This window comes from Pieris napi, chromosome 5, assembly GCF_905475465.1.
Source record: "Pieris napi chromosome 5, ilPieNapi1.2, whole genome shotgun sequence".
NCBI classification, from domain to species: Eukaryota; Metazoa; Arthropoda; class Insecta; order Lepidoptera; family Pieridae; genus Pieris; species Pieris napi.
This window is the reverse complement of record NC_062238.1, coordinates 11,703,674-11,728,156: the sequence shown is the minus strand read 5'-3', so window position 1 is coordinate 11,728,156 and position 24,483 is coordinate 11,703,674. Positions and strand designations below refer to the sequence as shown.

The 24,483-nt window shown below is 33.2% G+C and overlaps 1 protein-coding gene across 5 annotated transcripts in view; it reads left to right on the top strand.

The window, feature by feature from the left end:
* Nucleotides 1–24,483, top strand: part of LOC125049855 — a 356,920-nt gene that overhangs the window by 325,595 nt on the left and 6,842 nt on the right. For all 5 annotated transcript variants that reach the window (XM_047649336.1, XM_047649335.1, XM_047649339.1 and 2 more), the window contains 2 exons: nucleotides 10,172–10,262; nucleotides 21,831–21,995. In XM_047649336.1, the coding sequence (XP_047505292.1) occupies nucleotides 10,172–10,262; nucleotides 21,831–21,995 (256 nt within the window). The remainder of the gene's footprint in view (nucleotides 1–10,171; nucleotides 10,263–21,830; nucleotides 21,996–24,483) is intronic.

Here is a 24,483-nt window from a genome sequence, read left to right as displayed (position 1 = left end):
TTCGTCACGTACGTAGAAATCATGCTATGAGTAGCAGGCATACGATAGATTATATAGAACAGGGGGCAAATGTGGAACAGGATCACCTTTTCAAGAATTGATACGATCTTTTCTTAAAGGACCCCAAGTCACAGAACATACTGTATATTGGTCAATCGCTCCTATTTGGGCCACACCACACTCGTAGCAGCTGTGAATGGTCTCAGTAAAAGCGGAAAATGACCGTACATTGTTCCATTGTGGAAACTCTAGCCTTTTTAATATTAGTTCCTCTAACGTTCTTTTATGAACTCCTTCGGATATTTCAAGTAATGAAAACTTGTATGAACTGAATAGGTAAAGTTTCAAGATCGGTTTAAGAATTTCCTTTTAAATGGAAAGTGTTGAATGAAATGGATTTGGAACGCGTTCGGTGTTTTATAGAAATGGTTATTACTTCGTTTAGAATTAAATATGTTTTAAGGTTATAAAAATAATTAAATATTTAAATTGTAAAGTTCAATCGAGATACACAAACTTTCGAAATTTTTCTAGATTTTTATTATATTACCTTAGACTGTTTACGTGGAAATCTGAAACCTAGGACTTGCAAAATTAAAAACAAAACTGTGTGTTATTGCTGCGGTGATATTTGCGGAGGGAGGGGGGGGAGTAGTTTTATAATTAATTTTAATGATTGAATATACTTTATACAAGCTAATCTACTAATCTATTATTTAGCACACTAATAATTACTATATGGGCTTATGAGTTTCTGCTTAAATAAATCAATTATTAAATATTTAAAAAAATATCACCGGTTTAGTTGTGATAAAAATAAATCCTTACGTATATATTAAAGTTCCCCACATCATATATAATGCTATATCTACAGTATTACAAGCTATATTTTCTAAAATATTACAATAATGGTGAAAATAACTGTTACAATAAATTAAACTAAAAAAATATTACATTTCCAATTTTCGATTGTACTAGTATAATTTTACTTAAAAATAAGCAAAGAATTTTATTATTATTATTACGTTTACATAAGTTTCTATGGTTTAGTAATCATTTTATGTATAGATACATTATTTTTTCAACTTTATATACGCGAGCATTATATGCCTTTGTGTGGTAACATAGTTAATAGTTCAATCATTGAGCCTTAATTATACAGACACTTTTTTAATCACAAAGCTTATCTATTATATATTATATCTTGTACATAGACCCTATACAACCAGTTACAATTATGTAGGGTGTGAATATATTAACCCATGAGATCATATCTGAATTTTTAAAACTGAATTAGCAAAGTGGGTCAAAACGCACCTGTGTCTTATAAAGCCTTTTTGGTTATAACTTTATGAAAAATTTATAAGCATCACGTTCTGGATGTCTACGGCTAATATATTTCAAATCTGAATCTTTCTCTATGTTCTTTTCTTGCAAATATTTGTCAAAATATTTTTAAAAATGGCGCAGTTTCTTGTCAGTTCTTGTCCGTTTTACGCTCTTAATTCCAGAACTGGCAGTAAACGTTAGTTCATAAAATGTTTTTTAATAAGTGCACAAATATATTTAGCCTTTTACTTAAATATATTTTGGCTTTGAGGCCTGGGCATAGTAGTCCATAAGTCCGCAGGCAGTTCACTCTGTATTCTAACACTAATGCCTCAATAGGATGGTGTAAGACGACCAGAGTTCTTGGAGTCGCTTATAAGTACGATGTATATAAACACAATCTTAGATCTCATTCACTGCATATCTTATTAATTTTTTAATTTTGCTTTGGGTATTATACAATTTTGTTTAACTAAGGTTAATTTTGTTTGGCCTTTTAAATTTTTTTCTCTGAAATTGTTAATGAATAGTTCAGGGTTTTAAAAGATAATAAAACTATTTCGACGTTACTTACTTTTTAGATTTTAGTATTATTTTTAGATTAAGGTTGGTTTTTATAAGTTATAGTTATGCGCTTCTTGCACTTTACTATATGTGTAACGGATGTAACGAAGTTTTAATAAATTAAGATAAATACTTATATCATTTTGAGTAAAATTAATTATATTGTTATTGGGGCATTTTGTACAACTATGAAGGTTTTATTTAAGGCTGGCCTATATCACACAATTATACTTGAAGGATATGAGAACGATAACGAGAGGTCACGGAGCGAAACTTTGACACGCATTTCACTAACCTATTTAGTTAACTAGATTTCCCTATTTCGTATTGTTTAAAGGTGGGAACTGACCAACGTTACGAGGTGTAATGTAACATGTAATGTAATGTTACACAGCGAGTATTCCGTGCAGTCAGTACGTCGTGTTACGGGGAAAAACAACGTAACACGACGTACTGACTGCACGTATGCTCGCTGTACAACATTACATTACATGTTACATTACACTTCGTAACATTGGTCAGTTCCCACCTTAAGATTAACTTATTATAATATTTATGCCACACATATTCAATAATGCATAGACAATAATAATATAACATTAAAAACAGAATTAGTTTCATTATTTTAACTACTTTAGTCAACCGTCTCTTTCTGTCAAATTATGTTTAGTTTGTGATGGAAAAAGACAAAAAAATATGAATAAGAAAACTATTATTATGGTTATTAGACGAGTGCTCTGTATTGAGTAATAATTTAAATTTTTGGTTTGTCAAACGTCTAAATAAATGTTACTACTGAAGAAATAGTACGATTCTAAAAGATCGGTGATTCAAAGATATCTGAAATCATTCATGACTCACTGCTAAAAGTTGGGGTGTTCGGTACATTTTTCTCCTGTCAAAGGGCAGTCATTACTAAATCATTAGTCACTGAGGGTTAAATTTGCGTGTATCGCCAATACTGTGCACGCAATGCGTTGTGAGTAAGAATGATTATTATATATTTAAGGTTTTATAAAAAATATCAGTATACATGGCTGACAACACTGGGACATCTTCAAAAGTAGTTTTGACGCTTTTGAAGTTTCATACTTAAAATGGAGGCACTCCAGTTAAGAATATTTTAAATTCGTGGTTTACATGTCAGTGTTGACCAAGTGGTTTGGTCGTACGCATCTCATAGATAAGTACACAATCGACTTTTCTATCTATGAGATATATGTGTCAGATAATCATTATAATTTAATAACATCAAAGTAAAATTAGTTCAAAACCGTTCATACGAGGTTTATTTAATGTTGCTAGATCGATAAATTAACGACTATCCAATGGTCGATAATAATGATGACTCCATATTCACAATTCATTTATCATAACTTTAAAGATTAAACATTTGAAACTTACAGTCAATATTATTATCGACCATTAAATAATCTTTAATCTAGCAACATTGAAAAATTAAATAAACCATTCGTATTTACGTTTTTGAATTAATTTGATTTTGATATTATTAAATTATAATGACAATGGCAGCTGACACTAACACCATTGCTTCAACATTAATAATATAGACTATTTAATTACTGCAGACTATCAAATAGTCGTTAATATGTAGATCTAATATTGGCAAATATTAGATTGTAATCACAATGGCAACTGATACCAGCGCCATTGCTCCGACATAAAGATATGCAACCGGCAATCGGGCTAACTAAAAATCTACAGCATGTGTCAGGCACACAAGGCATACCCTCTTGCCCGTTAAAATATAGTAGTCACAAAACAAATACAGAAATCTGAGACCTAGGTTGTAGCGCCATTTGTTTTTGAAGTTATACTTCTTTAGGCGCGTTATGAAAAATTAATGAGAGTGAAATTTTACGATTGCGCGCGCACCGTGACACAAAGTTGTAAGTGTGATTATAGCGTGCGCGAGCGAGATGGGAATAAGACAATCTACAAGTAAAAAGAAATAGAATATGCGTGAAGTTCGAAGATCGCAAATTTTGAATGACTATAATGATTAATGACATTTGTTATTTACCTTTTAAACAAATAAAGGAGTTTTAATTATTTTTTCAAAAAAATTTAGCAATGTTTTTTCACAAAGACCTATTGTTACTTAGTTAAAAGGTTATGAAACATACCAAGTTATTAAATTGAATTAAAAATATAATAAAATAATAAATAATAATAATTATTATTATTCATATTAATTAATAATTGAATAATATACTAAATATTAAATATTATTAAATTGTTTACGTTAAATATTAATTATTAATAAATTATATTTAAAAAAATAAAGAAAGCCAAAGAAGTATAACTTCTTACGCGCGTACGTAAGTACACGCAACCTTTTTTTTTCATTACTCAAACGCTTAGACCGATATTTACGGTACAAATTAGATGGAGACCAAAAATAAAAGTCTTTGAACTTTATCCGTGAATACCTGATTTTCTATAGAAATAGACCGTATTTCTAAAATATCTTTAAAAAGTAACTATTTAGCAATGAGAACCCGGGCTTATTAAACATTATTGTTTTAAACAAAGTTATTTCTAATATTTGTAATGAATTCCTGGGCATGCGTGGAGACCATAATAATTAATTCGGGGCTCGCAGGTTTTAATAGGCAAGATTTATGAGGAAGCTCATCTGGCCAGGGGTCCACATGGTAATTTGTGACAGAGGGACGACGAATGTTTAGCCTTGCATTAGTATGGGGTTGCGAATACTGCTTTATGAGAGGACAGAAATGTAGATAAAACAAAAAAATACGGATTTTTTGTTAAAATATAAATACATTATATTTAATAGGAAACACACAAACAGTCGACAATATAAATATAACACAAGTACCTAGTCAATGCTACAACAATGATTTACATTACATTATATTTATATATTATATTAAAAACATTCATTAGACAAAAAAACTATGCATAACAACTTTTTTTAAATAAGCCAATTTAAAAAAATTGATTTTATTCTATTGTTTAAATATATATTGTTTTTATTATATTAAATTACGTTACTCCTATATGTAAAGCACTTGAAATGTGTAAATAAAACTTCTTTAAAAGCTTTTAAAGGTTTATTGCCAGTTTTTCTCGTCCGTTCTACGCCCTTGATTTGAGAACTGGCACTTAATGTAAAATATGTATTTCTTTATTAACCTTCATTGTGTTACCTAAAAGAATAAATAATTTTATAATTATGATTAATCTACTTATTACCTTCATTTAAATGTACATACTCGCTTATTTAAAATGAAAGTACCACGTCATATTACACATACATATACATTTTCTACAATATACAAACTATCTATTCTAAAATACATAACAATTACGGTGAACATATATTAGACAAAAATATTATACTTACAACTACAAATTTTAGTTTTTACTAGTAGTTACCAGTTTTAATTAAAAATACCCTTAACAACGCTTTTTTTAAATCAGCTGAATATATCAAATAAATAGCTTGTCTTTGATAATACTGACTTACCAACGCAGCAAATATTGCAACCCTCACTCCCTTGGTCGATAAACTATCGTGAGTGGCGGCAATAAAACATCGTACGAAGTGTTTACAAAAAAAATTAAATTATTCATAATAAGCCCACGGACGCGAAACTTCGGTGATCGAGCGCGTAACATTTTTTTAGATTCGACACCAGGGAAATACACAACACAAATGAGTTATGTGTACGCTTTGCGTTTGGATTAAAAATTTATTAAACAACGTATGGAATTTCATTCTAACCGACTCTATAAAGTACTTAATTCAGATTTTTATAAGTGATGCTACTTATTTACCATGGAGAGTGTATAGAGGAGTTGTTCGGCTTAATACCTGCAGCTAAGTTCCATCATCGTATGTCTAGGCACAATACGAAATACCACCCGTATCACCTTGACGTCCGTCGTTCCACAACTGAGAGTTTTTTAATTCAGTTTTTTTCGAGCACCACCACTATGTGGAACCAGCTGCCCATCAATTTGACTTTAAGAAAAGAGCATAACAATTCTTAGAAGGCCGGCAACGCACTGGCAAACCTTTTGGCAATATCCATGTCCTTGGGCAGCGGTATTACATAACATCACGTGAGCATCGCTGCCGGTTGCCAAATATGTATGTAAAAAAGAACATATCACTCAAATACACCTAGGTTATAGAAATTGAATGTAAAAGACTAAACAAAGACTTTTAAAAATTTCGTAATCAACCAAATAAAGCCTTCATACATTACTTAAATTTGAGATAGGACTAAAGTGGATCTAATTAAAGACATTCTTCTTTAAATTGTGTTATATTTTTTTTTTAATTTAACAGCAACGTTATTAAAACTATTTTCGTATCTTTGTTCTGTATCTGTGGATTATTTTAAATTTCGAATCGCATATCATCGATGAAATCGGTTAAAAAAGAATCGCGCTAAATAATCTGTCAAATATAAAAAAAATCGGCATTCGAAAAAGGTTTTCAACAATGAGGATCGTAGCGAGTTATAGAAAACGAAACGACGTCAGAATGTTACAGCTGAAGAATTCCATTCGGGGTTATTGGAAAAGTTAATTCATTCCATTCTCGAAGACCGTTGAATTATTATTTTGCATCTGTGAAAAGAAATTTGATCCAGTGATTTCGATTGATTTTTGACGTATCACGTTTTATGCTTAACGAAAAAAGGTTTTATATTTCAATGCTGGTATTTTTTTTGTCTTAGTATTTACTTAGTTTTTACATATATAACTCGCATTTTTTATTACAACGACAAGATGTTTTATATTGTAATATTCAAAACTTTATGTACGATCCCAGAAAATATTACATAATATGTAAAAATAATTTCCCACAACTGAGCGTTTCTTAAGGCAGTTTTTGCCGCGCACTGCCACTATGTGAAACCTACTGCCCACTGAAGTATTTCCGTACCAATTCGACTTCGGTTCCTTCAAGAAGAGCGTACCAATTCTTATAAGGCCAGCAACGCACTTGCGAGCCGCCTGTGATATAAAAAAAAATAAGAAAGAAATACTTCAGTAGTAGTGTAGTACTTCCGGGGATTTTGATTTTTAACAATTTACGAATTTTATTAATAGAGATATCATTAAATATATTTCCCAGCAGCTTAGCCTAACTGAATGTGATTCTCAGTCTAAAATCATCGCTGTCAAAAATATAATAATTACGAAGACGGGTTGACTGCAATGTTTCTAGATTTTTCCACTAGTTAGAGAACTTTTCAGCGGGCTGAAATGTGATTTCTGACCGATTCAGGAGAGGGTCAATCAAATATTAGAAAATCGTAATTTACAGAATGTTAGTTTTCAGGAGGCTGAAACATTTTTCAGACAGTTTTAGAACAAGTGTAGTCGAGTGGTGCACTTTTCAGAAAACCCGCTTTCAGGCGTTTTCAGGCCCAGGAAATATTTAGAAATAAACCCTTGAAGATTTCTTCGGCGCTTTCTATCCGATCACCTAGCTCGTAATCTTAATTCGTGCTAAGTCGTGACTGAATCTCTACTACCTAGTTACCATACAGGGTTGTAATACCTCTGGATTATTATTATTTGACACAACCATAAATCTACGAACAAAAACATATCTAGTACGCAAATGACATCACTTGATCCACGCCTAATGAAGTACGATTTAAAAGATTGCTCGCTTTCATTTTGTTCCCAAGTAGCTTATTACAGCTATCAGTCTGGATTACGAAGTTATTATAAGGAAAATGTTTCAGTGACTTTCTTAACTTGCTACGACTCTCTTTGTTACGGTGTTTGAATTAAATGTTTAATTAGCAAATGTCTCTTATTGATAAAGTATTTTGGATTAATGAAACGTATAGAGCAAGATCCCAGGGCCGCCAGACGTCACGTATTTTCTGACGGATGAAATGTGGACGATTGGGTAGTGTTAGTATGTACTATGATCGTATGCCTACCTGCTAGCTTGGTCAAACGGCCAATTTCCAGGTATCAGGTAATCAAGGTACACAAAAACATTACTTACTTCACGTAAATTCTCATGGCTGATTTTTATATATGTTTTCGAGTGTATAGTTAAAAATAAATTGTCAATACTCCCAGACACTTTCCGTCGGCCATATTGCTTAACAGACGCTTTAAGGGTCTCAAAATAATTAGTCAACTTCACGTAAATTCTGACGCTCCATTTTTATATATGTTCATCCCACAACTATTTTAAAAGCTTTGACAAGAAGACAGACCGATCCAAGGGGCCAATCATCCCCTAAACTAAATTTTAATATCTCTATGAGTGGGAGCGCGAGAGCAATATCTACGCGCATGAGACTGAGTGAGACCGACTGCGCTGTTAAAGCCATGAAAATTACTTGAAAAATTATTATTATTCAAAAAGGGCAAGCAAAAGCCGTTTAATATTTTGAAGAAAAATGAAGAGTACCAACAAGCATTTCACCGTTTTGGTACGTTGGATTTTGTTGGTGATGTAGATGAAGAAGAACGTGTATTCAACATAGTACAAAAATTTATCTGTGATGTTTACAACGTTCCTGGAATAATTGATGTAGAGCTGCCAGACTACAGTTGTTTATCATTTACATACATGGTATCTGATATAAATGAAGAATTCAATCGAAAGAATTTAAGAAACTTCGATGCCAGTAACATACCACCTTGTAAAAGTGAGCTTTGGCAACAGTTTCGACGGGCTAGCTTTGGAACAATGCAAGTATGAAGATGATAAATATTTTCAACCCCGAAAACAATGGCTGGACACTACAAGATGGTAAATATGATTTTCATTGGTTCGATGGAGATCAATTACCGGGTTTTGTCAGTGAGTCGCTGGAAGAACAATCAGGTAAATTATTTTCGTTTCTCATAATAATATGATACAAATAATTGTATCTTTTTAGTTTTTTCAGACCTTCATTGTTTAACTTGTTTTTTACAGAGGAAGAAAATAAGGATAATGCTGATGATGACGATCACGATTTAGATATTCAATTTCAAGATTGATATTTGCTGATGATGATAATGAAGATTAAAAGCCACTGTTAAGAAATATTGAAGAATTAATATTTTTCCACTTTGTTTCCAAATTTCCAATAAATAATTAATTTAAAAAATTGCTGCTATTTAAATATAAGTGGTATTTTTAAAAAATATTTTTTAGTTCTAATTAATAAATTGAAAAAAAAAAAAATTTCGGCTAACTTTAGTATTATTTATTATGTGTAAATTTTTTTCTTATTTTTGTTGCTATAATTTACTTGTCAACAAAAGTTCTAAAAATTATAAAATATCTGTTCAAGTAATTTTCATGGCTTTAACAGCGCAGTCGGTCTCACTCAGTCTCATGCGCGTAGATAATGCTCTCCCACTCATAGAGATATTAAAATTTAGTTTAGGGGATGATTGGCCCCTTGGATCGGTCTGTCTTCTTGTCAAAGCTTTTAAAATAGTTGTGGGATGAACATATATAAAAATGGAGCGTCAGAATTTACGTGAAGTTGACTAATTATTTTGAGACCCTTAAAGCGTCTGTTAAGCAATATGGCCGACGGAAAGTGTCTGGGAGTATTGACAATTTATTTTTAACTATACACTCGAAAACATATATAAAAATCAGCCATGAGAATTTACGTGAAGTAAGTAATGTTTTTGTGTACCTTGATTACCTGATACCTGGAAATTGGCCGTTTGACCTAGCTAGCAGGTAGGCATACGATCATAGTACATACTAACACTACCCAATCGTCCACATTTCATCCGTCAGAAAATACGTGACGTCTGGCGGCCCTGGGATCTTGGACCATAACACAATCTTTGAGCAATGGCCTCGCTTAATACTTTCATCCCTGAGGTCGTAGATTCGATCACCGTACACAAATGAACTTTCTGTTTATGCGCATTTAACATTCGCTCGAACGGTGAAAGAAAACATCATGAGGAAACCGGCTTCGATTAAACCCAAAAAGTCGACGGCGTGTGTCAGGAATAGGTTGATCATCTACTTGCCTATTAGATTGACAAATGATCATGAAACACATACAGAAAAAAAGACCTAAAAAGGTTGTAGCGCCACTGTGGATTTTATTCTTATTCTGTGGAGGTTCGTGGCTAAGAGGTTGCGGCTAAGGATCGCGAAGCCTGGAGTATCGTGTTCTATTCTAGCGTTTTTGTAATATAAACGAAGGGGATGTGGCAATGATTAATTTGTAGATATATAGCATTTGCTGATTCGTATTTCCTAATGAAATATTTTTTATTTTAGGATGGAGGAGACGGTGCGCTCGCTGCTGCAATACAAAAGCCGAGTGGAAACTCTGAAGCAAGAGAAGGCTTCATTGTCCTCTGCGCTGGAGGTGAGTTTATTTTACTACCAGCAGTCCTGTGGTGGCGATAAATGGGTTATGTTGCTTTTGTTGATTAATGGACTATCCGACACACTTTAATTCTTTTAGAACCAGTTCTTTGGAAACTGTTCAGTTTTACAGTTCTAGAAGTCAGGGTTTTTTTTTTATTTTTGAATATAACTTCAAATTCGACGCCTGAATTTTGTCCGGGATGTACCAGAATATTTATTATGAATAAAATCATTACGCCTCTTTTACATAAATCCGCGCTACACATTACTTGTTTTTATAACACCTAAACCATGATGATATAGAATAAAAAAGGAAATGGCAAAAAGGTTAGTCGACATCACAGGAGACCGAAGAGCTGGAAGCTACCTCGGGCAAAGAATTAGTCTAGCTATTCAAAGGGGGAACACTGCCAGTATCTTCGGAACCTTGCCTAAAGGGACTCATTTTAATAATACAATATACATATACATTAGTTAGTATATTATATATAAATAGAATATTGTATATAATATACATAAAATAATAATATTAGATTTTAAACAAAAAAAAATGCATTAAACCTAATGTCATATACGGAAGACCAATTTGGCCAGTCATTTAGCGACATTAAAGAGCATTTATCGCACTAGGAGGGGACAGGCGATCATTTTTGGATTATATCTGCCCCTGCAGATAGGAATTAATTTGCAAAAGTACCAGCTTACCACTATAAATTGACCTCTGAAAACTAGACCACCCTCCCCATTACGTTCCGATTCAGTAGGAGATTAGAAGGGGTGGGGAGCTCAAGTTAGTTTTGTTAACGATAACTGGACGTTCTTTGAGGGATTATTAATAGAACGCATTTGAGGGGTAGAGATGTTTTTGCGTAATTAGTGGCGAAGGTTTTCTTAGTGGTTTGCGACAAAGCTGATTGAATGTGCACATAATACCGGATTTCCAGTTCTTTTGATGTCTCCAAGCTGTTTTATAGCTAATGTTCCAATAATGTTAACTATGTTTGCTTATTAACGAAGTGCGTGTGGCCGATTATAACCTATTTATTCTGCTCTATAATGTCGTAATAGATAGAGCTCTGTAATTTATGCTTTAAAGTTCCTTAAATAGCGAATGCTTTTTTCGAAAGGCCGATAATAGAATCAGTATGAACGTTTTTTTACGTAATGCTAATACAAATCAGACATTATATAGTCCCAAAGAAAACCAATTTTATATTTAAAGTAATATTAAAATTCATAGCAAACATCTTTTGTCAAAGACGATGCCTGCGCACAGAGATATCTTTCAAGAAAAGCATTATTAAATCAAGTTTCAATATTCATATCGTTTTCAAAGAAATTTGGGGACGAAAATGTTTAGGATATTAAAGGAGGGACACAATGGCGCAGACTGACAGGTGGGGAAACGGAAAAATCACACTGATAAGGCTGACAGGAGTGATGGAACAGTGGACAGATAACGATAGACACAGAACTAGATACTGTTGTCTATTGTTTCTTATATAACGCTCAGAAAGTCAGTAAAAATTGTTTTATAACACGAAATATATAAAAACGACTTCCTGTGATTGAAAGTATCGTCTAAAATATGGTACCAATTTTAATTCTTTACAAAATAGAAATAAAGTAGAAAATATAAGATAACCAACATGATGAGAAAAAATACATGGATTCGTAAATTATAAAAATTAAGCAACGGGAGCAAAATTAAGTAAAAGGAGCAACTATGGAAATCCAATGGCGTAGTAATATTTAGATATTAAATAAATTTCTTTCAGTGTATATTGTGTTTTCTGCTATTAAAATATGTTCAATATGTTTTGTATAACTTACAATCTAAATTCTTTACACTACGCGTCAAGTAGTTTTCATTTTGTATCTGACAAACTAAAAACATGTCTTTCAAAATCGATTAATTCTAAAACTGTATAATAAAAGTAGCTAGTTTTTAATTAATTAATTAGTACTAGGTACCGCAAAGATCCTTTATCTGTGTCTCTAAACTGAGATCAAAAAGTTAAATATAATTAATGTACAATTGTAATTGAGATATATTGTTCTCTGGACATCATTAAAGACCCTCGCATCAAAAGGCAAACGCAGTCAGCATACAAAGTTTTCAAATAACGTATTCAAACATGCATATTGAAGGGGAGCAGACAAAACAGTCCAGTTTAATGAAATATTTCGGATATTTGTACACGAATATACTTTCTCGATCCCTGTAAAGCCAAATTTACATGAGCCCTCGAACGCGGGACACACAAACAGCAGGTAACAAAACCAAGGACCATGTTATAGTGGTGACGAATTGTAAAATCTTCAGTAAATTTTGATTAAAGAATGTTTTCGGAACAATTTGCGAGTTAATATTTCGAATTCTAAAAAAAATTGAAATTTTCACGAGTTTATTTTCAAGTACCGTTAAAATGAAAAATTTCGTGAACATTTTTCCTTATTACGTCGCTTCTTGTTTGATTTTACTCAATGGCTATCTAAGGTTTTATTAAAAAGTGTTTTTGTACGACTCTTATTAATTTACGCAAATATTATTCAAAAATAAAAATTGAAAACAAATGAAACACTTATTTTTGTGGGTCTCATTGTTATTAGCAAATGTAGGTCAAGTCTATGTCATAAAATAAACCATGCTATTTATAACTTAATAGCAAATTTTTCGGTTAAAAACACTCTTAAACGTTAAAGTGGAAATAGGCCGGCGTTTGTGATGAGTCAAAAACACTCTTGGAAGGGCTCAGTGGGAAGAAAAAACATAGGACGCCACACCCACCATGCGATAATGAGAGAATGGAAGAATTTGGAGGAGGTCACTACGCTCTGCCACCCAAAATGTGTCTTGGCCCCCAAAACGAGAAACTTCCAGCGTCCCCTAATCCTGTGCCACTTTCCGCCAATTGCTGGCTTTCAGCTGCAGCAGATCCTATTCCACTCCGTCGATAGTGGTGATGTCGATGGTCCAGTAGTACCTGGGCTGATTACTAGTACTAGTTACCGACCACTAGGTTAGCTTAGCTATACATCATACACTGCTTTTGCCTCATGCCCCAGGGAAGGCATGAATATATAAAAACACAATTTTTCTAGAATTATCTGATAAGAAAATTACAGATGGAATGGTTTCAATATTATCAGCCATTATTATTCTAAGAGACATATAAAATCTGCTTTAATGACTTCAGCTTTGGAAATCGCTTTGTTAATTTACATGGCAACCGCACTCACACATAGACAGTGGCGCCATAACCGGAATGTTAGGACATTAAAATGGCGGAAAGCGGGAAATCGGCTATGCACAATGGCTGGGGTTTCCCGGTTTAAAAGCCCCCCTCGCCTGTAGCGCCTCTAAACAATAATTCAACTTCACCCTTCCGAAGTGCAAGGGCGCAGTAACCAGGGGCAGGTGGTAGGGATGAGCTGGTCTTTTATCGATATAAATCGATAACTTAAGGATATGTTGTATTAATTGGTAGTGCATTATTGAACCAAAGGAATAGCTTTAAATTACTATCTTCATTCGTTGTGGAAATACATAATTTTGAAACCTTTTCAGATTTTTCAAATACATATAAATCCTTAGTATGTGAGCTATATTGCTTACCCTTCGGCTATCTCATACGTAAACTTCTTCTTCTTGTAGTGAGAAGTCCGTCGGTCTCTTGTAGCATAACTCTTCCGCGGTCGCAATACCCATTCACTCCCTAATGTTGCGAAGCCATGATTTCTTCCTTCTACCAACTAGTCGTTTACCATGGAATACGTAAACTAATGGAAGGCTTGTCCGCCAAGCGAGAGTCGATTCTCGGTTCTTACATCTCTGTTTTATTTATTCCTAATTATTTTTTTAAGTATTTTTCGTATAGTACGAAATAAATCAGTCTGTCACGTTATTAATTTGCTAAGTGACACAATTTGAAAGTTAATCCATCGCTATTTCAGGCTTATTGTGTGTTTATATTAAAAAAAGCTTTTGCCAATTTAATATTAAATCCCATAACCCTTAATATATCGCTTAGAGGTATATAATAAAATTTTAAAAAAATCCACGAATTGCTTTAATTAACAGTATAAAAGTACCTACTATCATTTATGTGGTAGAATACAATATTTATTTATTGCGCTATCGTACACAAACATGACAATTCATATTACATTAAATACGCCGCGCCAGCTGTCTACTCTCCATCCGTCTTACGAATTTTCGATCAGATCACGTGTCCTGACGCGAGTTTAACATTTTTTACCCATTCCAAATAAAGTGTATAACGCCGATAAAGAAGTTTTCTCTTCTAAAATTGCAAAATAAATATCATTAGCTTATGTATTAATGTCGGTATTCTAATTCTAAACTATCGATATTAAGTACATCATTATTATCGACTGGTCAAAGCAAGGGTGCATCATTCGGGCCCCCGGCTTCGTTCAAATCTCAAATACACCCACGCTAATTGTGTTTGACTGCTGTTCGGTTTTGCTATTTACAAACTCTATAATTTTATCCATTTGTATTTATACAGCTTAATGCCATACCCTATACTAGCTATGAACTGTGGCTAGGCTTGTGGGTTTTGTTTTGGGAACTACGCGTTTTGTTACTTTAATCGTCCTTTCTGGAATGGTTCTTCATGAAAAATGGAAAGAATTCTATCCTATACAGCGGAATTTCTGTTCATAATTTATATTTATTTAAGAATGAACTCAAACGTTTTAACGTACGACACTCGTCCCTGGGGTCATAGGTTCGATGGCTGTGCACCAATTGACTTTGTGGGCGCATTTAACACTCGCTCGTGTGAAGGAAAACATCGTGAGGAAACCGGCATCCCTTAGACCCAAAAAGTCAATGTGTCAGGCACAGAAGGTTGATCACCTACTATTAGAATTGATCACGGAACAGACACAGAATCTGAGGCCCAGATCTAATTGGTTTAGCATTATTGGTTTATCTCCAGAAATGTCAAAAAAAAAAAGCTTGCAAAAAATGTACTTCAAACACTGAAAAAAAATAATTTAATATAAAAAAAGCTAAACATAGTTAAAAAATAAATATAGATGTCGCTAGTTACTGATAAAGTTACTTGCATTACAATAATATATAATCATTGTTCAGTGCGCACGGGCAATCGTAACTCTAAATAAGGTTTATAGGTTTTTCCGTGCAATTTTTCCATTTTCTCTTTATATAAAAACTTTCCTGAGAATTCAAGGAATAAAAATATACTCGAATTGAGTCGTACTTCAAGTTTTGCGCTTAGTAACATATTTCGTGGTTAAATCTGATTTTACAATTTTTTTAAAGCTTGCCCATACTTTGCTACACTTTCTTCAAAGACACAGAGAGGTCATTTAGAGTTGCCCATTATTATTATTCACACAAATACAGCTTTGTGATTCTCTATATAATATATTATCTAAAAATTCGAAATGCTCCCTAAGCTTCTCTGAAGTTATTAACTGCCTTAAGTAACTGTTAATTCTTAATAAAGGACTCTGTGTACCGCATTAAGTCTCTAAAACTAATTATAAAATTCTTCTCAATTTCCATTAAATCCCCTAACTGACGTTGAGATGGTGAGCTCAGGCGTCCTTATAATTGAGTTACCGCATACTATCCTGTTCCCTACTGTCCCGCTAACGAAACCAATTAGACTTACTCCATTGTCGCTCGGTAAGTCACCTTTAAAAAAAACAATTATTACACGATTAATTATAAATATATATTCACTAGCCGTTTCGCGCCCGCTTTGCTGGACGAATTAAAATAAATTTTATGTTTCATTATTTTATTTTTTTTCATATTTTTATTATTCTTCTTTTTAACTTCCCGCTAAGAAAATTGAAATATTTCGAAAATCGAGTTTTTAACAGATGTTGACGTTTTGCAGTTTTAGGAAGCCTCTTTTGTTTTTATTAGCGGGAAAAATTTTCATAAAAGTAAAACAGAAATAAAAAAATGAAGGAACGTTGGAATTAAAAAAATAAATAGCCATAAACCATCTAGGAAAAATTTTGTGGTTTAAGCGTGAAAGAGCCTCAAACGAACACCATTTTCTTTTTATATATATAGATAAACGGGTTGAAATTTCTAAAAAAACTCGAGAACGTGTGAACGGATTGGGCTAATTATTATCTTGAAATATTCGTGGAAGCTTTAGTCGATGGGAAACATAAATAAAAGTACTAAAAACTACAATTGAATTTTCCAGTAAAAACTGTTCCTAGCCGGGAAATATTTAATGCCTTATATTGATGATATGTTTGTCACATGGCTATCATATATTTATAGATGCCTTCAGGAATTTATGTTTCAGCTGTTTTAGCTGTAGTATGAGATCCGATCTCTTAGGCCTGTTTAAAAAAATATTAAGTTTTAATCTAATATATAAAATTCTCGTGTCACAGTTTTCGTTGCCATACTCCTCAGAAACGGCTTGACCGATTTTGATGATTTTTTTTGTGCTTATCCGGTATCTATGAGAATCGGCCAACATCTATTTTTCATCCCCCTAAATGTTAGGGGTGGGTCCACCCCTAAATTTTTATTTTTATTTTTTAGACAAAATTTTTAATTTCTATTTTTTTATGATACAACATACAAAAATACATACAACCCCTTACTTTCACCTCTCTACGATCAACCCCTATTTTTTTATTATAAATTATATGGCAAAACGACGTTTGCCCGGTCAGCTAGTACAAATATATGTAAGTACGAAGTTCACCGGGTCGTATAGTATATATAAAATTTATCGAATATTATACAAAAGAGCCTTGTCATGCAAACGTGCTTAGCTGATATTAAGTGATGAACCTTTGGACCCTCTCAGAGGGCTCGCGAGTGCGTTGCCGGCCTTTTAAATTAAAAGGCAACATTTCAAACATATTATACATTTATTACGTACATAACATTTTAGTTACGTTAACTAAAGATATTATATAACTAACTATTATATAAAATAATCATGAAACATACATTCCCGTTGGTGAATGGAAACAGAGCAAATCTGATATCCGCAAGTGACTCAAGCTTCTCAAGCTGAATTATGCAACTATTGGGGAATAAACAGTTATTGCATACAAATTAATAATTTTTTAATAAATGTCGGTTCGTTACGCTTTAATTTGGCATCCACTCCAACTGCAAATCAGCAATTATTTCGGATAGCTTACTTCCAATGAAGCATTTTCAATTGAATGAAGAAAAACCTTCTGAATAAAAATGCATCTTTCATTGTTCGAACTATTGAGTTATACGTAGAACTAAGAGCTGTTGATGCGGATTTTTTAAAGTAATGTATGAAAGAATCAAATACTAATTACCTTAATAAAAGAAGTCTATCGCGCCACTTAGTAGACACATTATGTTAATTCAAATATAGGGAGATACTTTATTAATTATATTTCAATAGAAGGGTTTAATTTTAGGAATGTATTTTCTAATCTGAATTACTTTTTTTCTTATAGATATCCGTCAGATGACCATTCATGTAATAGAGACAATTATGTGAGATACATTATCTTTAAGCCATTATTAATAATCTCTATATATATAAAATTCTCGTGTTCCCATATTCCTCCGAAACAGCTCGACCGATTCTTATGAAATTTTTATGCATATTCAGTAAGTCTGAGAATTGGCTACTATCTATATTTCAAACCTTTAAGCGATTTAAAGGTCCACCTTTTTTTAATTTTTAGATTTTTTTTTTGTTTTACTTACAACCCTTAATTTTCACCCCTAGAATCAAGCCCTAATTTTTATTATAGCAGATAGTTACTTTTATTGACCTAAAACAATGATACTTAGAAATAATATACATGGCCAAACAATGTTAGTCGGGTCAGCTAGTATAATATAATAATTTGACACAGTTATTTTCAGCGTGACACACATAAACACAAAAGTATTTAAGGAGGATATTATGTTTATGAATTAGTTAATATATAATGTTAGTCTGCTTATTGTACCATTCAGACGGCACCTGGGAAGAGGCTTTCCTAGTTCTAAGTGATTCTACAGAACCTCGATTGTCACAAAGGTTGTCAAACTTTAGACTTCTAAAATGGTTTGACAAACACCAAAGTTTGATTGACGCGTATTAATTTTTCCTATAAATGTATTGCTGGCAGACCGCAGACTGTAATAAAATTAATCAAAGTACAGCCCAAAGCATTTCCTCTGTGCACAGCGTGGATAAACATACACAGACCATGATTAATAGCTCGGCTTTTAATCGTATTGCCAAATGTAATCACTCTCCTTTGTCCTTGGTGAAAACAATCATGTTTGTGTAATGCGCTGGCGGCCATTAATCTTCTGAACTTGCAACTTTGTAGTTAACGTAATTAAAATAAATTCGCGTAAAGCATTATACTCCGTATATTGAGGTGAATCTTGTAAATATCTTACGGAAACTAAAATTTTAACTCCTTCAAAAAGCAGTTTCAATAATCTTAATTATGTTAACAAATCATCGAAGCCAGGAAACACTAAATCATCAGTCATCGGGGTGTTAAAGTGTAAATAATAGAGGATTTTATTTTTATTTTATATTAACCACTCGTGTACAACAATTGAATATAATCGAAATAATGAAATATTAATTGCTATGTAAGGAATGAATGCAATGTAATATTCGAAGAGAGTGCCTAGTGCCTACGTCGGGGCGTAACTCCGACGATTTAGGAAACTACAGTCTTTGTTTGTACAAATCTTATCTTTTTCGTTTAGGAATTATGAAAACTGTATAAAATCATATTTAAAATATACACCACACGTAAAAAATCTTCATATTAATTTCTGAACTTCTTTATTAAACGATTTTCGGCTGGGTTGTTTGATTGTCGCTACTGAATGTAGTCTTAATTATGTATTAATGAATGAAAATTCCAGAATCATTTCCTTTAGCTTTCTATATTTAAGTAGTATGACTGTGCATTTGGAGTTGAAACTTTTTTATCACAAGGAAAAACATGAGAAAATTATTTTCAAACTTTACAAATCGTTGCCGCCGACCAATAATAATAGCGTCTGTTTTGCTTCTTATCAATTAAGTATTTTCGGAATTTTAGTATAAAATTAATAAACACCTTCAAAGAAACCCTTTTTGGTAAAAGAAAATGTAAATAGTATTTCCAATAATTAATTTCCGTCGCCGTGTTAAGATTGAATCCTGCCAACTGTTTGATAAAGAACCAATCTTGGAGCCAATTGCCAGTATAATTACCATCGTTTGAGCAGCTGCGTTTCTTCATACAGACTAACGAATTTCACGAAATTACTCAGAATTCAATAATTGGTTTTAGGATTACAACGAGCTTAATTGTCACAATTTTACAAATGTCGCGATGTGTAATAAATAAATTATTATTAATTATAATACAGTTCCTTAATATTTTTTGATGTAACAGTGGGCAAACGCGCAGGTGTCACCTAATGTCAGGTGATACTGCCGCCCATGAACACTCACACTGCCAGAAGGCTCGCAAGTGCGTTGCCGGCCTTTTAAGAATTGGTACGTTATTTGCTTGAAGGACCCGTCGAATACTTCAGTGGGCAGTTGATTCCACATAGTGATAGTGTGGAACGATGGACGTGGAGGTGATACGGATGGTATTTTGTATTATGCCTTGACGCCCAATTATAAAACTCGGTAAATCCGAATAAGTTCTCTGAACACTCTCCATGGTAAATGTATCGTTGTATACGATATGTCATGTTTAATGATAATTTTAACTTATTAAATTGAATACAGTTGAATAATGTTTTAATAATAATTGGTTAAATAAAAGTTGTGTAGTGTTTAAAACTATGTTTTAAAGCGTAGTAACGTAATAATTGCAGCTTACTTGCAATTCCCACGCAACTTATTTTTTTATAATAGTACAAACAAATAATTTGCAAAAAAATAATATTGCAGGTATACATTGAGATGTAAGCTATCCTATCTTTTAAGTTAGATCAAATGATGTATATAATATAGTACTTGTCTATATTTTTTTCATTATATATCACAAAACAAAGTAGATAAATTTAAACGTTTAAAATCGTTTAAACAAATTATAAATACAAAATAAACTCACACAGTAACTAGTTTTCCTTTTAATGTCGTAGATTGAATCGTCCAATTAATGTTGACCTATTAAAACCTTCGTACAGTATACATTTAGAAGAATGCGCCAGGAAACGGTGGATCAATCATTATTGGTTGTTTATTTTCACCCCTGTGGGTGGTCGCTTAATTAAGAGTGCGAATGATAGGCTCTTTTAGGGGACTTTTTAAATAGGAAAGCTGTTTTGACAGTGGGTGATATGTTGATGAATCGACACTTTCGTGTTTTGACAGAAAATACGATGAAACTGTTGAGACTTGAATAATTTAAATTAAACGAGTTTGGTAATCAATTTAAAATATTTGAATTGTCGACGTAGGAATTTATTTTGTTGAAAAACTTGAAAAGCTCCGTAGGCAATTAGAAACAAGCAAGAACAAGTAGTTATATCGCTCGCAATTCATAAATAAAACTTGACGATCTGTGCGTTGTTGTAAAAAACTGACAATTCATCAATTATAACTCTATTGAACACTATTTATAATAGGTATATAATTTCATACTAAGATGTCTGATCTGTTCATTCTATTTCTAGCGACAATATTCCAATTCTGCCGCGCTATTCCTTTTATTCCATCTTCCCATGTTTCTGGTGGGCGTCCTCTCTTTCTTCTTACCACTGGGGCATTCCAAGTAAGGGTCTTCATCACCCATCTGCCATCACAAATCCGGGCAATGTGACCGGCCCATTTTCACTTTAACTCTTTTGTATGTGTTGCGACGTCTTTTATGTTTGTACGGCTTCGTATTAAAATAATAGCAATAATAATTGAAGACTAAACTTAAGCAAGATTGTTACAGTGTTTTGTTTCTTTGTAATTGTCTTTATATGACGGCGTCTTTTATAAACGCTCTTTTGACGTATTAAAAAACGTCGTCCTCGGAAAATTAACATAAGAAGTTTCTTATTCTTTATCTCATTTGACAATCAATTTTGATCAACAAGTTTTCATGTAATCTTTTATGATACCTGTGATTTCTCATAAATACGACGTTCATGCCTAAGGACCTGAGCACTCTGAATCCTACTGTAAGACCAATGCGCAATTCCAATAGCAATACCGACAGCTATTCGACATCTTAACCTCTTTGTATGGAAGCCTTAGTTTAAAAGCTTATTGGAAATCTCATTTTTTTAATGTAATAAGAGGCAAACGGGCAGGAGGCTCATCTGATGTTAAGTAATACCCGCCGCCCATGGACTCACATTATCAGAAGGCTCGCAAGTGCGTTGCCGACCTTTTAAGAATTGGTACGCTCTTTTCTTGAAGGACCCTAAGTCGCATTGGTTCGGAAATACTTCAGTGGGCAGCTGGTTCCACATAATGGTAGTGCGTGCCTTAAGAAACGCAAAATCGCTTTTAAAATTGAATAAAAATAAATATGGCTTGATTAGGCAAAATCTGACGTTTGACCCAACACTGCATCTTTACAGGCCTCATCAGCGCATTACCAAAGTCAGCTGTCAGTACTGTCCACTGAAAACGAGCGTCTTCGTGGTCAGCTTTCAGCACTGTCCGTCAGTCTGGGTGTGGGCGAGCACGAGAAGAAGTTGGATGATGTCGCGCAGCAAGTTGTACGGGCTCTTCTCTCTCAAAAGGTATGGGGCAAAGGCTAGGTTACCAAATTAATATCGAACTCAGGACTTTAGGATTTAACGTGGTATTCATAAGAAGTCATAGGTATCATAAAAGATTACATAAAACCTTTTTGATCAAAACTGATTGTCAAATGTGATACAAAAAAGAAAAATAATTCTGGCGCTTGGAAAGTTTTTACACATTCTTACTTCGAGAATACCACAAAAAGGTTTACCAAAGACAATTATAAAGTAGGTAGGCTGCTAAGTACAGATAATTCCGTCTTAATTTATATCCGAAGAGTCGCTTAAAATCGCCGCAGAATTAATTCCCCGCGCAAAAAACCTGCCAGAACGTAGTCACTTAATCCGGCCAAGTATTTCCGCCTCTGAAAATTGTTTTCTCATAATTATAGGCAACCTCTCGGGCTCACGGATTACCAACAGCTACATTCGCACATAAATTGTACGAAATGGGACACTTTGGCCTTACCGAGCACCGTAATAATTTTACTGAAGCTCCAGCCACTATAATCTTGGCATAATCTGGCCGATAATGTGAATGTTTCAATCTGTAAATGGCGGCCATGTTATTTAGTTTTCGCGCGAACTTTTCGGATAAACATGGCGGCATCTGATTCGAATAACGCTGTCAACTGTCATAAAGTTATAACAGTATAAACAACAAATACAGAACTATGATTCAGTATTTGTTATCCGGTATTATTACAAATAAGTGCCTGATTAATTTATTTTCATACATTTAATTTCTATGTTAATATATATAAATTACGCGTCAAGTTGTTTGTACGCTATGGACTCCTAAACTACTTAACTGATTTCAATCAAATTTGCACACCGTGTGCCGTTTGATCTAACTTAAAAAATAGGATAGATTACATATATAATTCTTCTGTAAGTGTGTCACTGAACTCCTTTTAAACGGCTGGACCGATTTCAATGATTTTTCTGTATGCTTTGGGTGGAGCCCTTGATGGTTTAGATTCACAAATCAGCCCGGCAGATGGCGCTACAGTCGGTACTTTCATAGTTTGTTAAATATCCTAATCGCTTGAAATATCATGCAGGACAACGTCTGTCGGGTCCGCTAGTAGGAGTATATAAAATCCTTTTGACTTGCAGGTGATTTTGTAAATTTCCGAACAGAACCTCAGAACGTAAGCCAATTAGGCTCAATTAAATTTTTTATTTAAATTAGTAAATTAATTTGAGAAGCATTGTGAGGGATAGCAAAACGAGGCCAATGTAGAGTTCTTTGTACGCAACGAACACTTACTCGTGTGAAAGTAAAGATAATATCTCGAGGAAATCTGCATATTTTAGACTCAGAAATCGACAACATAGTACATAAATGTACCTAATACACATATCTGTGTAGCTATGTATAAAGGGTTGTAAAAGGGTTGTGGGAGCCACGGGAAGTATATATATTTAAAATTAATTTTACGCTCACATTAATTAACTTTAAATGTTATCGCGTATCCATAGCAGACGTCTTATCAGCTGTAAAGTGAGAATTTACTCAGCCAAATTGCTTTCCATAATTCAATACTGATCCGAGGCTTTCGTTGCCTCTAATTACTTGATATAACTTGTGAGGCTCACGTGAATATTATCCAAGTTAATCAAGATCCCTTTGTAATCACATTTATCAAATGTCAAGACTATGACATAACATGGTAAAGTTTTCTTTTTAGACATTTTCATATATTATTTCCGTCGATAAAAAAAATGTATCCCCGCAACTTACACAACTCCTCTGAATGTTATTGAGGCTGGATCCATAGCGCTAAATCACCAATTCTTTTCGTCGTCCCTACTCAGTTTAATTTTAATAAACTTCTAGATTTTCTTCATAGCTGAAGGTCGCCGTCGATGCATTGGAGCATTAACTCTGTTTTAATCAGCATTTTCATCAGGATCCTAGTAAGCTTGTTGGATGTTAATTGATGCAAATTCTTTTAGTTTAGTCGGTCTCGCTGTTATAAACATACAAAAACGTCAGTTTGCAAAGTGCTAGAGAAAACTTTTGTTCTGCACTTAAAATATTACCAAAATAAGACATTAAAACATTAAAAATAATTCTAACATCTGATTGATGAAAGAAATAATATAACTATGTAACAATAGTATATACTATATACAATTGTTTCACAAATATATAAGTATATATGTATAACAAAGACTCAATCGAATGAAAGACAGTATTTTGTTAGGTAAATAAATGCATCATGATAAATTTAAATCTGGTAACAGTAAGAACAATGGCGTCTATCTCCCCTTTAATTACCTCCCGTCAATTACGTTCCTCGAATTTAATTTGCCTAATGAAGTATAATTAAAATATAGGCGTTTATTTCGAAGACTGACAGGAGCAAGCTTCCTAATAATGAGTATGGGGAGTGAATTTTCAAGGAAAGCTTATTTACGATATACGTAATAATTACCAATTTATAAACAAGTTAATCAAAACTTTGCTGATTTAGAA